At 35.3% G+C, this 15,550-nt stretch overlaps 1 protein-coding gene across 10 annotated transcripts in view; it reads right to left on the bottom strand.

Moving 5' to 3' along the window:
* Positions 1-9,332: 9,332 nt before the first annotated feature.
* LOC123531447 (uncharacterized) overlaps positions 9,333-15,550 on the bottom strand; it is an 81,360-nt gene continuing 75,142 nt past the window's right edge. For all 10 annotated transcript variants that reach the window (XM_053518444.1, XM_053518441.1, XM_045312418.2 and 7 more), the window contains 7 exons: positions 14,120-14,314; positions 13,364-13,598; positions 12,645-12,759; positions 11,987-12,181; positions 10,725-11,491; positions 10,159-10,311; positions 9,333-9,876 (listed from right to left, as the gene is read on the bottom strand). In XM_053518444.1, the coding sequence (XP_053374419.1) occupies positions 9,658-9,876; positions 10,159-10,311; positions 10,725-11,491; positions 11,987-12,181; positions 12,645-12,759; positions 13,364-13,598; positions 14,120-14,314 (1,879 nt within the window). In that variant the 3' untranslated portion in view covers positions 9,333-9,657. The remainder of the gene's footprint in view (positions 9,877-10,158; positions 10,312-10,724; positions 11,492-11,986; positions 12,182-12,644; positions 12,760-13,363; positions 13,599-14,119; positions 14,315-15,550) is intronic.

The raw sequence follows: 15,550 nt of genomic DNA, 5'->3' as shown, positions 1-15,550 counted from the left end.
AGTCACTCGACTGGTTTGGAAACAAGTGAGGAGAAATAGACGTAGGACGGGTGGGGGGTGACAAGAGAACACCTGTTACTTTGAAAGTGGTACGGGACAACATTATGTCATTATGTTTAGTACCCGCCCAAATCACCTATCCCTACGTTCGACCCAAACACTTTATTTTCACATACGTGGTAGAAGTGGAGGCTTTCAGTTTCTTATCTAACACGGTTTTTTCCAATAATATAGTCATTTATAATAAATAATGAATATTGAATATGAATTAAGAATGTACTAATTTAATATCAGTAAGAAATAATTGTCATTGATGTATTTGTTGTAAATGTACTATGCCTATTGGGAAATGAAAATAAATTATATTACCAAAAAGGGGTTGAGGCGGAGATGGGGCGGATAAGTAAAACAGAGTAAAAATATATATGAGCAGATAGATCTAATAATTTCGGGGGAGTGGGGTGGGGTTTAGTTAAATATTTTCAATAAAAGAAACCTAAATATATCTGCTAGTGTGCCCAACCCACGCATTTGAAAACGCTACTTTGCAAAATGGGTCACACATGATAGCTAAACACTTCAAAAACGGAGAAATATGGTAACTATTGTTTGCTATTTTGTTTATTTGTTTGATCAGATCACATGACACTTTCTGTAAGTTATTATTATCATTATTATTATATTATTATTATATGTATATATCAACATGACAGACAGTGAAAAACTAGTTTTCCTTATGAAAAATTATCAGAATAAAGTTATAAAGTTTCTAGTTAGAGCATATATGTTAAGAAGAAGCTTACTTTATGATAAGTAAAATAAGATACTTTGCAATTATTAAAACACAATATTCTGTAATATGTTTTTATCAGTGCTCAATTTATATATAGAGATGTATACTCGATCTCATTCATGTTTCACTCTTGGTATTGTTCACAACTTATGTTAAATGTAGTAATAAGGTGACTTATAGGTCCGATGGGCCGGGTGTCTTTTGATGTATTTGTATTATGTATTCAGAATTTATGTATACACAAGTCACTATAATAAACAATTTACTTACTTACTTACTTACTTACTTATTATATTATTATTATTATTATACCACATTTATATAGCGCCCTTTTCATGATCAATTTCACGTTCAAAGGCGCTTTACATAGTTCAAATGCAGCCACACAGGGCGCATAATTCATCCTCTACTAGTACAGACACATAGCGATCTGACCAGAGGGACAGAGTGAGACAAAGCCCCCACGACAGAGAGATTAGAAATCAGATACAGGCTTGTCCGGCTAACTTAGCCTAGCTCATTGCGAATAGACAGCCTGGTTCTTAAACGTGCCCAGTGTATAGCACTGACCAGTACACCTCTAGTTAGGTGGGAAACACTGAAAAGCGTTTCTGAAAATTCCCGAGTAGCTGCCGGGGATCGAACCCCCGACCTCAGGATTGGAAGGCCAGTGTGCAAACCACTGAGCTATCCGTCCACCTATATAAGTTATAGTTGATCATGCTCAATTAGTTCAATAAAAATACATTCTTTACAAAATAAGCATATCAATTGTGGTCTGGTTCCTGTTTCCATAACAGTGTTGTTTTGAAATTAGTCATTTTTGGGCAAAATAATCATTTTTGACGAGGAGTGCATATAATAAGGCATCTGTACTGAGCTATGCCGGGCAAATACTGGCAACCATTTCGTACTGAAACTGGGTGACATGAAAATGTTAAAATATTTACGTGCATCAGTCAACAAAATGATACAGATAAGTGACATCTAGAGATCTAAGACAACAAAACTTTTCGGAGAGGAGGGGTGGTGGGGTGTTTTAACAATTCCGTCGAGACTAAAGTGAAAAAAGGGTTATTCTTATCGCGAAACACATCTAGCCAAATTATCTTTTAATCGCTTTAATTTTTACATAAAGGTAATATCTTTGTTTTTCCCTTTTCCTAAGTTAACCAAGCAATGTACTGTAATATACTTTAATAAAAGTTTTTGCCTAAGCCAATCTATTCACACATATATTAAGTTATTATCTTAAATAATAGATTTGAAACATCCAAACTGAAAAGCTTTGTTTTATGTACGCAAAAACCTTAAACAATATATTTGGCATAAGCTTTACATTCCATTTGTAACAGAATTTGTTTTCCAGTTTGTTTTAAATATGTAAAGAAAATAATTCAAAAATCGCTACGCCGATTAAACAAAACGTGCAATATTAATGTTTTACCTTATGTACAACATTTTGTAAGCTAGTATTACATAAATTTCACACTTATATTTAGACCTGCTCATGCATTCATTTGTAAAATATTTTTCACAGTAGTTGAAGTAATTAAGTAACTTCATTTATCCGGAAAACGTAGAATAAAACCTGTACTTGGCATACGGAAATGAAAATTATTTTATGAATCTATTCTGTATTTTTTAAAGATAAATTATGATATTAAAACGTTTGACGTGTTAAATTATTCCAAACAATATTTTAAAATCGGCTTGAAATACGCGGATCACCTTAATCATTACCACATATCTCAAAACAAGCACAAAAACCTCAACCGTTTACAGATCATATATTTATGAACGACTGTGAGGAGTTTCCATTTAATCTACATAGTAGAAAAAAAATCTATCCGCAAACAATGTTGTTAAAATTGTGATTTTCCCATAGACTCCAACAAGAAAACTTGTGTGAGGTGTATTTTTTTCAAATTTGTACAGCAAAAAATCAAGCACACGGTCCTATGTTTTTATTTGCCGAATTAAGTATATTCTAAATTTATAGAAATTCGGGGTTTATTCAAATTCTACATAGTAGATTTCATTTATCTGAACATGCAAAACTACCTTAACGCCTCAAAGTACTTTTATTTTGTATCAACATTAAATTTGAAATCAACACTGAATGACGAAAATGTTGATCAACATACATATTCCTGATAATAAAGTTAAAGGTTAGGACGCGCTTTAATGTAAGTTAATGACATAAACCATGTACTGATTAAATATTTAGTTAATAAAATGAAAAACAACAACGCAAAAATTGAAGTTATGCAAAAGAGATAGCAATGAAAAAGACTGGATACGTTTAGTGTCATCATTGCTCGAGATATTTGATCTCACTGTAGGACAATAGACAGCACAAAAAAAGTTGAATATAATGTTTAGCGTGAGGAATTTTGGTACTTTGTCGCTTCCCGACATTCAAAATGATTTTAGACTGACACTTTAGCAGCTTGCGTAGTAATACTCAACTAAAACGCGCAGTATTGCATATTGTACAACAGGTAATTTATCTTGCATTCCGCTCGACTTTGGCTCTGTCTGGTCTAATTCAAAGGAAAGTTTCACTGTAATATTATTGCATCTTGGTTGTGCACAAACTAAAACCAGAACATTTTGATATTGTATAATGAGTATGAATATGAAAGAAAACTTTACCTGTTAAACACAACTAGAAGTGTTTATCTTAAAGTGTCCTTTGATAGCGTCCACAGTTCATACACAAATAAAATAAAACTTTAAATCAAATCAAACATTTCCGCACATATGTTTGTCTGATTTATGATCCATCTTTGTTGAATTACATTGCCCTTAAAATAACCGATAAATCATTCTAATTAAAAAAGAACATCATCATTTCCACTTTGCTAACCTAAGTCAGGTGCACCTTGGTGATAAACGGTTTCTTTACATCGACAAAGGTTGTATATTAAACTTTCGCTAATTAGCAAAGACTTCTTCGCTAAAAAAGCAAAACATATCTAGTATAAATTAAGCCTATATGGGCGGTGCACATTATGTTTTTCGGCGACGCCGTCTAAATTCGTTTTCGTTACCTATGCCACGTGACTTCAGTTTGCAAATCAAACTACTTGATAACGCATCATAGATAATTTATCAAAATGGAAGATTTATGCAACACTCTACCTGATTGGACGAGAGTGTCAATTTCTTTCACTCTGTTGATTGTGCTACGCTGAGTGAAATGTAGACAAAGCGTTTATCCTAAATGACGCTGTTCACAGTTTTAAAGCTGACTGTGGCTCAGTATATTTAGCAAGGATATTGATATATCTCAAAATGATAAGTAAGTTTAATAAATATGATAAAAACCTGTTCAAATACCAACATAATCAAATTAAAGAAAGAGCTGAATACGGTCTGCGTATCACATGAATAAGTGTGTGATAGGAGTCTTTTATGTAGAGAAGTGCCTTTCAAAAGATTTTCCTTGTTACAATTGTGGTCTGTATATGAAAAGATTTCTTGCTTTTGTGACTTATTCAGATTGCATATTAAAATGAATACTTGTTTGCTTTGATATATCTGTTATAAATTATTTAACTGATTTATTATATATGAATATTTTTCTTTAGTATGGTATGCAAATATTGAACTCAGTTGAAATCTGTTTTATTATATATATGCTATATAACGACTGAATCTCATTACACTAAAATGAAGGTACACTGCATACAGTTTATCTATGTGATATGACTACGATCAAACTTTGCTTATGAAACAGAAATATTGAAATAATTACTATTGTATGTTTTACTTGACCTTCACTTTTTTATAGGTGTGACGTCATTGTCCAAAGATTCATGAAAAGCGAATATGCATTTGTTAAAGCGGAATCAGTTGGCCTATTTTAGAAATAAATAAAAATAATCAATAAAAAAATCCTTTTATTGATTTTTTTCTCATGTATTCTAATCAATCTTGATTTGTAGCATCTTTATTAGGCCAGCAGCCAACTTTGTTCAGCTGGGACATGTAACCCCTTTTAGGGGCTGCTAGAGCTAAAACTAGAAATGCCTTTGTACAGCGTCTCATGAACAACTTTGTGGATCTTTGTCATACTTGGTCTGGAGCATCATTATAAGGTCCTCTTCCAAATTTATTTATATAGAAACTTGGGCCCTATTAGGGACCACTATAGCTAAAAGAAGATATGCCTTTCTTCGCATTAACCACTAAAATGTAATGGACTTTTATCAAACTCGATGTGTAACAATATCGTAAGGTCTCTTGCTATTTTGTTACAAATGGGGACAGGGACCAATTTAGCTAAAAATATAAACACGTTTAATGACCTCTTCTCATGAACCGTTTCATGAATCTTCATCAAACTACTGCTGTAATTATTCGTCTTAGGATAAACGAAACAAAATTGCAACCCTACGAAACCTTTGCGAAAAATTAAAGGAGAACCATTTAAATTGTTAAAGTGCGGTGTTTAGTTTTGCAATTTGAAAAATGTTACATGACAGATGAATGTTAGATGAAAAATTCATAAACTTCTTTCCTTATTACAATTCGCCGACCATCATTTTTAAAGATATTTCTTGTTAGTTATAAAAATTGTAAGACAACATATTACGAAAATATAAGGGACTTACGCAAATCAACAGATGTGCAAAATTTGCTTTTCTTCAAAGGTTTATTTAAGTTTGTATGTTTTGCTTCGTCTATGTCTTGTGTGCGTGCGTGCATGGCACTAGAATATAATGGACAAACGCAAGTCAGGTGTGCAAAGTTAATTTTTCTAATGAGTTTGCTTTAATCTATCTCGTGTGTGTGTGCGTGTGTGTGTGTGTGTATGTGCGTGCGTGCGTACGTGTGTGTGTGTGTGTGTGTGTACCCCGCTTTGTGTTGCAGTTTAGTATAGCCATATCATATCACACAAAGACAGATTCAACAAGTCTATTACCCATTTGATTTGCAGAGCATTATCTCCTAAACCAGATTGTAATTTCTTGCGGAAGCCATATGATTCTTTGCTTGACATTTTGGTAGCATTTCACTCAATTCTTCATTAGCATATTTGTCACTCAACGCAACAATAATTTAGAGTATAAATTTTGCTGCATCAAACACGGCTCTATGTATCGTTCTTTCTGTATATCCATCTTTCTCTCATCTATCTTATAATGTCAATTCCTCTAGCTGTGTACGTCGTAAAAAAGGTTGATAGGTCCAACACAAGCAAAAGTGAGAATGTCAAACAGTATAAAAGAATTCGAGCATGATAAGTAAGATTAGAACCTGTCTTTTAAGTTCATTGCTGGTTATCATATTGCTAGGTAGTTTATTCCACTACATAATTGAGTGAGGAATAAACGAATTTCTTGTTTATTCAGAGGTGACCTGAACTTAAATGAAACTAAGCGGTTGCCTCTGTCGAGACTGTCTAGATAATATCTGTATGTAACTTGGTAAGTTGATGGCAATAAGGTAGTGGCTGTTTAATAAAACATCACTTAGAAGGGAATCTCTTCTATCATCGAAACAGCGCCATCCAAGACCATTTAGATTTTATGTGTGTTTACTCGGGTGTAGGAACAAACGGTAGACGAATATTTCAGCTGTAGGTGAATAACAGTTTTGTATGTTTTTAGTTGGTGGTTATAATATAACGTTTTATGAACGTATGAGATCTGCTTGCATTTGAAGATATTAGAATGATGTGTGTAATCCAGTTAAAATGTTAAAATTGCAATTAAGTCAACACGAAGTCATTTGCATTTAAGACTGATTTTAACGATTGTAAGGATTTTTATGGTCATGGAGTAGGTATTGGGTTTTGATGGCATTCTTGTTTTTGTAATGTTAGGTGCCTGGCATTTTGAAGGATTAAACACTATGACCGACTCATTTTCCAATTTTTCAAGCTGCTTAAGGTCTTCTGTTCTTGGATGATGGTTTTGAATATCAAGATAGACCACAGTATTGTCGACAGAGTTAAGGTGATTCATCATGTAAAAAGTTTTGCTGAGGTCAGGCAGGATAACGTCAGTTTATTTATTATTGAAAATGTTGTTAAGCAGTTCATCTGTTAACTTAAATCACTTGGTTTCACATGATTTGTTGATACAAAAGACATGTAGGAGGCCATTAAGAATATTTTGTGTAAAGTTGGCAAAAATATTTTAAAGATTACTACTTCTACTAGAGCACCTGAGCTTCTCAGGAACAACTGGGCGAATACGGTCTTGCCTGGCAGCTTTGTCTGACATTTGGTTTGCTAGCAGTTGCAGAACACAAATTCTGTCAATGGAGATTTCAGACATTATTGGATACTGGCAGTGTATTGAAGGATATAGATTTTTAAGTTTTAGAAGACATTTTTCTTTGAAAGTAAGTGGTGATTTTTGGTGAATACAGATTGAAAGTTGTTATTCAATAAATTTGTCTTATCTGATTAGTTTGCTTTCAAGGATCATGAAACTGGATCTTTATGAGGGGGACACGTTGATGAGTATTTGAAGCAACCTATCTGCTATATGTTTCCACTACAGTTTCTATTTGTGGCGGGCCTCCTTGGTGATGTATGGTGGCTGAGTTTGCTGTGCTCTGTGCTTCCGGAAAATATACCGGTTTAAATTTTGTTTTAAGATTTTGATCAAAGAATATAAGTTCATTGTTACACATCTGTATGAAATAAAAAAAGTGGAAAACCACAGGTCGCCCAGCACGAAAATGTTGCAGGCTCGGTTTGATTGAGCCTGTACATGGACGGTAGTGGAAGTGCAAGCTACCGTGAACCTAGGTGAACCATCATTTTCTTTTCATACTCTCACTATTCCCTAAAACAGGGTAGTCACATAAAACATTTTTATAACAAGGGAAGCGGTGATCTAGTGGTTAAGGTGTCGGTCGCTCAACCCAGGGGTCGTGGGTTCGAGCCCCATTGGAGTCACGACCATGACTTCTTATATGACACCAGTACTGATTTTTCCAGGACGCGGACTCGAGAGTGGTTCAAATAAGCTTAAAACTTTCATCACAATCGAACTAAAATAATTTAGTATAAACTTAACCTTTTTTATAGAATATTGAATATTAAATACCAGCTGTTTTAACAAGTTTATGCCATAATTACAGACAGTTGGTCATTTGGCTTGCATCACTGTTTTGAACTAGAAATGTGTCCATGGGACACAGATGCCCCCACTACATGACATTAAAATGAAAATTTTTTCCCAGGTCAGGGGCCAAAAATGACAATTTTTTCCCAGGTCAGGGGCCAAAAATGACAAATTTTTCCCAGGTCAGGGGCCAGAACTCCTACAATACTGAATGAATCCGGATGCAAAACCCCAGGTGCACAACTGCACATGCTGACCAACATTCCTGTAAACTTTGGTGACTCTAGGTCAAATACTTTTGGAGCTACGCACGACACAACATTAAAATGACCAATTTTGTACTAAGTCAGGGGCCATAACTCCTACATGACTGGATGAATCCGGACGCAAAACCCCAGGTGCACAACTGCACATGCTGACCAACATTCCTGTAAACTTTGGTGACTAGGTCAAATACTTTTGTAGCTATGCGCGACACAACATTAAAATGACCATTTTTTTACTAAGTCAGGGGACATAACTCCTACATGACTGGATGAATCCGGACGCGAAACCCCAGGTGCACAACTACACATGCTGACCAACATGCCTGTAAAGTTTTGTGACTCCAGGTCATATACTTTTGGAGCTAGGCGCGACACAACATTAAAATGACCAATTTTTACAAAGTCAGGGGCCATAACTTCTACATGACTGAATGAATCCGGCACGAAACCCCAGGTGCACAACTACACATGCTGACCAACATTCCTGTAAAGTTTTGTGACTCTACGTCAAATACTTTCAGAGCTACGCGCGACACAACATTTTCGGAAGGACGGACAGACGGACGGAAGGACAAGAGCAAATCTATATGCCCCCCACCCCCCAAAGTGGTGGGGGCATAAAAAAGAACAAGTACATGGACTTAGTAGATATGGCAACTTTCCTAGCACGCATCATCCCAAAACAAAACCTTACAACAGTGAAAGTTATCAGTAGCAAAGTGAACAAAAACAGACAACACAAACACATTGTGGAACACAGTGGGGCACCGACGGCAAATCATACCGATTAGCTGCGGACAAACTCTCACTCTTTACCCCCGCCCCACCCCCCCCCCTCCCAACATGTTTAAAAGTTACAGACAATGTTAATAAGTTACCTCCTCAAATATGTATTGAATATAAGGGCACAAAATGCGTTTTACACCACAGGGTGTATGATGACTATTGCTATGAATGACGTCATAATGAACGCCTTTTGATTTCTGCTATTGCTAAAAATAAAAAGAAGCTGTTGTTACGATTTTAGTGCTCTGTGCTTCCGAGAAATCTACCCTTACCTTTTATCTTTTGTAGTTATTTAGACATTTCGTTTGTAGCTGCTTGATAACATAACTTCTAAATAAAATAAAAATGTTACATAAAACTAACGGCTAGTACTACTTTTCATGTTTTTATATCATGAAAAAGCTGTTACTTTTTATTTATCTTACATACAATAGTAAAGAAGTAAAAATAAAACAACAATATCACAGAAACGCTGATGCATGAATTCACCTTTGAGTTTCAGTAAACCAGTAAGGTTATTATAACCCTGCCTGTTTCTTTTGTAAAACATCCTTATGACAAAATAATCACTTGAAGAAACGTCGCATCCATTACTTTTTCTGGACATTAGACTCACTGTTTCATTGTAGTTTGTTTTAAATACATGTCAATATCACAAAAATATCACATACAAGTTGGCACTGTAACAATATAACATCACATATATAACATACAATCACAACTACGTCAGTTTATTCCTATAATCAGCAGTTTTTAATATTTGCTGAACAACAACACGTGATTTCTGCACCCTGTCAAACTCTGGTATAGATTCTACCATCTGGTAACGCACGTGTTTGTGATCTTTCACAACAAATTCTGTATCTGAAAACTTGCACTGCTGTTTCTTTACCCATACCTTTCCTCCTGGCTTAGGACGTACCGTCTGCTCATCCGGTTGCTGCAACCATGTGACAATTGTTTAAAGATATACTATGCTTATATTCGCAATATTATATCATTAGAAATTGCTTTAAAATGTAGAAAATTCTTATCAATTTAACTTGGGTAAATATATAAACTAACTATAAATGAAGAACTCACAATCAAATATCAAATAAAATTTTCAAATTTCCCACTTTATTTACAATTCCTTCATGGCCCGTTTCACAAGTACAATTCTAAGACAAAGTAGCGCATGTTTCCATTTTGACATTAGTTTTAACTTGTTAAGGATACTTACGTCCAGCTTGTATCTCTTTAAAGGTGGCAAGTTCTTTGTTTTGTCTCCTTTTCCATATTTGATATGAAAAGCCTGTATTTTATGTTCCAGCAAGCGCAATGATGGCTCGCTAGTTTCAAAGTCCTTATAAGACGTCTCTTCCTCCATAATGGCCTGCAGTATAAACAGTTATGCTGCTATATATAAAATGTAAATTAATTCAGTAAACGTCAAAAATAACGTTTTAAATCAACTAAACTTATTAACCTGAATCATTAAACTCACACAAAGTTAAATGTATTTGGCTGAAATAATGCCAGTGTTTTAGGAGAATTGTGGCTCTGTGGCAAAGACATGCAAGTTAATGATTATGTGTAGAGGCGGTAATATGTCTTAAATATGTTTGTGCTATCTGAAATTCATAAGTAAACTAGAGGTGAAAAAACACTTGCCTTCATCCTGGACCACTTAATTCATTACACAGGTTGTTTTTAATAAAGTCAAATGTTGTCGAACCAAATGAAAGCATTGGAAATGTAAGGGTGGGGAACACATTATGACTGTTAAGATATAAACATAATACATACGTTCGTAAGTCGTTCCTGTACACGTTGATTGACAAATGTGATTGCTGTTTGCCACCTCGAGGAAACCGTACTTGCTGAATCGTCCTCGGTCCTCTGACTTTCTAAACCTTGATTTAAACTTGTCTGACTTCCGCCCAGATTTGGAAGTTTTGGTACCATCTCTTTATGACTAGCAGTAATATCACTGCGTGCTTCGTGCTGATTTTGTTTTATTGGCGGTAAACTAATACTAGTGTCAATACCACTTTGTTTATCGCCTGTATTACGTGGCTTTCCATCAGGAATATCCTTCCTTAAGCTATCGTTCCTGGTGGTTTCATGTCCAACTGATTTCTCGATAGCTGTACCATTTTGATTTGTCTCAGAAACTGCATTTTTGTTTAATATAATTTCATCTTGAGTATTTTCTTCACGAATTGCTGGCAGTTTAAGGTCTGACTGTTTTGCCATTTCTGTCACAAACACCGGAGGTGTAGACTTTGGCAAGTTTGGATTTGAAGCTAAACTATTTTCAATGCTCGAACCTCCGTTTTGTTGCGTTGTGCTAATGCTAGCATCATCCTCTTTCTTCTGTGCTACAGCTTTCATTAACGATATCAAACCAGGTTTATTGTCGTTATCATGAGTTTGTTTATCATTCATCAATCCAACAAGTGTTTTTGGAGAATCTTTTGTTAAGGATCGATCACTGATTCTTGGTTCCTTCTTGCGGTGAGATCCCTTCGTAGATTTTGGTTTCTTCTTTCTAAACTTTTTTGTTTCCATTTCTTAAATAATGCAAATAATATGAAAATCATGTTTAAGAGTAACAACATTTTGAGGTTAGCACTATTTAAAGATTTTGGTTTCTGCTTTCTATACTCTCTTGTTTCCATTTCTATAAAAGAAAACCAAATTAAAAATAAAACAGCTTCCTGCAGTAAGCATCGAAGGAGATTTGGGCTTCTTCTTTCTACAATTTATTGTATCTAGTATATCGTTTCAGACAAAAATGTTCAAATAGATATACATTTTGGTAAATGGTACTTTACTAGTCTTTATGAATTTGTTTTATCTCATGTTCGTTATATACTGTGTACAGTCACACACACATTTGTGTTTATTATTTATGATTGTATTGTATATGTGTATGGGCTGGAGGCCTTTAACGCAATAATCTAGTTTGAGTTTGAGTTCAAGTCATGTTTCAGAGTAACAACCAATTTCAAATGAGAAAATCATCTGGACATAATGTTGATACAAAATACAACAGAGAATGATACCTATTACTTCTGCTTCCATCATTTGTTTGAGGGACTCCCGTATCTGTAGCATGCTTCTAGGTTTTCGTTGCTGCTTCCTTTTATACACGGAACTTATTTTTATAGCATCTCCTGCTTTCTTTGCTTCTCCCGCCTTTCTCTGAAGTTCTCGTGCCTTCGCCTTCTCCTGCATCAGCTCATGGTAATATACAACACCTGCAAGCAAACAACATGGTAGTTTGTTTGTTTTGGGTTTAACGCCGTTTTTCATCAGTATTTCAGTTGTGTAACGGTGGGCAGTTAACCTAACCAGTGTTCCTGGATTCTGTACCAGTACAAACCTGTTCTCCGCAAGTAACTACGACCTTCCCCACACGAGTCAGAGGTGGAGGACCAATGACTGCAGACACAATGTCTTTTATCAAATCGTCATGAAGAACGTACACCCCGCCCGGGGATCGAACAACTCACGACCCCGTGATCCGTACATCTGCGCTCTCCCTATTGAGCTTAGCGGGCGGGCCAAACAACATGGTAGAGATAGGTGGCTCTTACAAGCAAACGGAATGTCTAAAGTAATTAGGACTGTATATTATAACCTTACTCATTTTACAAATCCTTTTCTCTCCTTTATCAAATACACCCAATAACAATAACACAATAAAGATGAACATCTTACCTGGTATACACGGCTTGATTAGCATCACCTCTTTCCCCTCTTTGAAATATTGTAATAAATGCTGCATTTCCTCGTCTACGTCCGGTATACTTTTAGACGTCTTAAACGGTTCCACCTTAAAATAAGAGCAATATAAGATAATTGTAACTCTTTATATAATATAGTGGCTTTAGTGAAACAGTCAACTTGTATTTTTTATAACAATTTATATTTTGATAATAAGCTTTTTATTACGGTAAATGTAAAAGAATGTACTTGTTTATAAATTTTTCCTTACAGAATGTATGCTTCCCTTAACACGACTCATGCTGTATTATTTCTGCTGGAGTCCACTTAATGTTTACTTATCAGAGAACATTTGAGCCGTGCCATGAGAAAACCAACATAGTTGGTTTGCGACCAGCATGGATCCAGACCAGCCTGCGCATCCGCGCAGTCTGGTCAGGATCCATGCTGTTCGCTTTCAAAGCCTATTGCATTTATAGAAACCGTTAGCGAACAGCATGGATCCTGACCAGACTGCGCGGATGCGCAGGCTGGTCTGGAACCATGCTAGTCGCAAACCCACTATGTTGGTTTTCTCATGGCACGGCTCAAATGTTCTCTGCTCATTTCATTACCTAACATGAACAGATTCAATCAAACCAATTCTGCTAGAAGTTTGACTGGTTACGTTCTATGATTATACGGGAACATCTTACATCTTTCTTTTTTTATACCTTTTTGGTTGGAGGCAACGATTGCTCTGTCAACTTTTGATGCAGGTAACCCATCAGGGGAACAAGATCTGCATGTCTCATATGCATCCTGGTGTCTAGTTTACTTTTCACATATTCCCGCATGTAATCCATGGTTTGAGGGTTATTCTTCTTGCTGACGAGCCTTTCAAAGTTTTTCGTGTCTAGGACAAAACATGTGGTATCCGAGGTACATCGGACTGTTTGCATGTATGTACTACAATAGGAAAAAACAGCTGCTATAAAATAGATTTAACATTATTACATTACTAGAGAGTATATGTCTCTAGATCATGCACTGTCTTTCATCAGGAGCAAAGTTAATCTATCTCTTAAACTTAGCTTGAACTGAACAAACTTAACGCAACATAAATCAAAGATGTCATCATCATATGAACTATTATTCAATTATGTTGTCGAAAGTTTTCAGTGATATCATAATTCAATTCAATGCAAAAAATAGACTCTATTTATTTATTCATCTTTAATGTTTCTTTTGCTTACACATTATATACGTGTTTGATTTAGACATGTACATCGGTTTTTTCCTTCCATTATTTCTTTTGATAAACTATGGAAAAATATTACTCGAAATTGACCAAAATACTACTTTTGCTCACGAAAAAAAGAGAATGGGGAAAATGTAACTTTACTTGCAAAAATGATGTAGAAAAGTTTCTTTCTGTTATCCGACCAAATCTAATTTTCATCCTTATCAAAATGAAACAAAAATCTTACTCTAAATTGACCAGCATCTCAATATCTCCTAAAACCTCTTTATTTTGAACTGAACAAAGACTGATATGGTTCTCTTTCATCTTTTTCTCAATCGCCGCATATCCTTGTTCCCGCCGGATCACCAGTTCTTCAGGTTTGGTCTCCCATACCGACGGATCTTCATACTTTCTCAGTATTGCCGCTCGACGCATTTCTCTATAAGAAAATAAAAATTATAAAAAAAATAATAATAACAGAAGAGACCTTCCTAAGTAAAATGATTTGAGCCGTGCCATGAGAAACCACATAGTGGCTTTGCGAACATGGATCCAGACCAGCCTGCGCATCGGCAGTCTGTCAGGATCCATGCTGTTCGTAACAGTTTCTCCAATTCAATAGCTTAAAGCGAACAGCATGGACTGACCAGACTGTGCGATGCCAGCTGTTGATCCATGCTGTCGCAAACCCACTATGTTGGTTTTCTCATGGCACGGCTCATTTAACAGTGAGTAATCTGTAAATTTTGTGAAGTAATATTATAAAGTATTTTTATCTAGGCATATACATAATACTATGAACAAATGTAGAGCTATCACTAAAAGAAACTAATAGCCCCAGAATGCGCAAGGTAAATGCTTTGATCATGGTCTTTGACTTCCCAGTGTGACCTTGACCTTGGACATAATGACAAGGACTGAGCGCTCTGCACATCGTATGGATGAGGTAATTAGTGTAAGTTAAATGAAAGTCTTCCGAGCGGTTTAGAACAGGCCTTTTGCTGATGTTGATATAATGCCTGGCCTTATAACTCTCACGATAATATTACGAGTGGTTTAGATATATATATATGACATAGACGGACAGATCTTCACACGGACATGCGTGACTCAAACATAGACCATATATATATATGACCACTCGTAAGATTATCACGAGAGTATTCAGAGCTACAGATTCTGCAATTTAATAGATATGTCCGGGACACGTAAATGTAATAAAGGGAGATAATTAAGGACGCAAGGACGGGCGGACACATCGGCAGACGAACAAAGACAATAACTAAATTAACCTTGGCTTTTCGGCGGTGATAATAAATATATACTAGATAAAATTCTGTATATTTGATTTCCGACATGATTAATATGACAACAAAGTTATATCAGGAAAAGAGAAAACAACTTGCTACTACATAGAACAGTAAAATAAAATATATAAAAAGAGAAGAAAATAATGTTTAACTGTGTTCAAAATTCTGGTAAAATATCATATCAAAACAAACATACTGTATACAAGAAATGTAAGATGTAATTGCAAATTTAATGAAGTAGAGAAATTTATTTACTAGTAACATTAGTCTTGTACACTCCATTATTGAAAGTTTGCTTTAAAAAATCTGAATATTTAATATAATATTAAACACTTGGAACGAAAGGAAAGTAAACATTTATAAGA

Source organism: Mercenaria mercenaria, chromosome 11, assembly GCF_021730395.1.
Source record: "Mercenaria mercenaria strain notata chromosome 11, MADL_Memer_1, whole genome shotgun sequence".
In the NCBI taxonomy this organism is placed as follows: domain Eukaryota; kingdom Metazoa; phylum Mollusca; class Bivalvia; order Venerida; family Veneridae; genus Mercenaria; species Mercenaria mercenaria.
The sequence above is the reverse complement of the archived record's forward strand: the minus strand, read 5'-3'. Positions and strand labels throughout refer to the sequence as shown.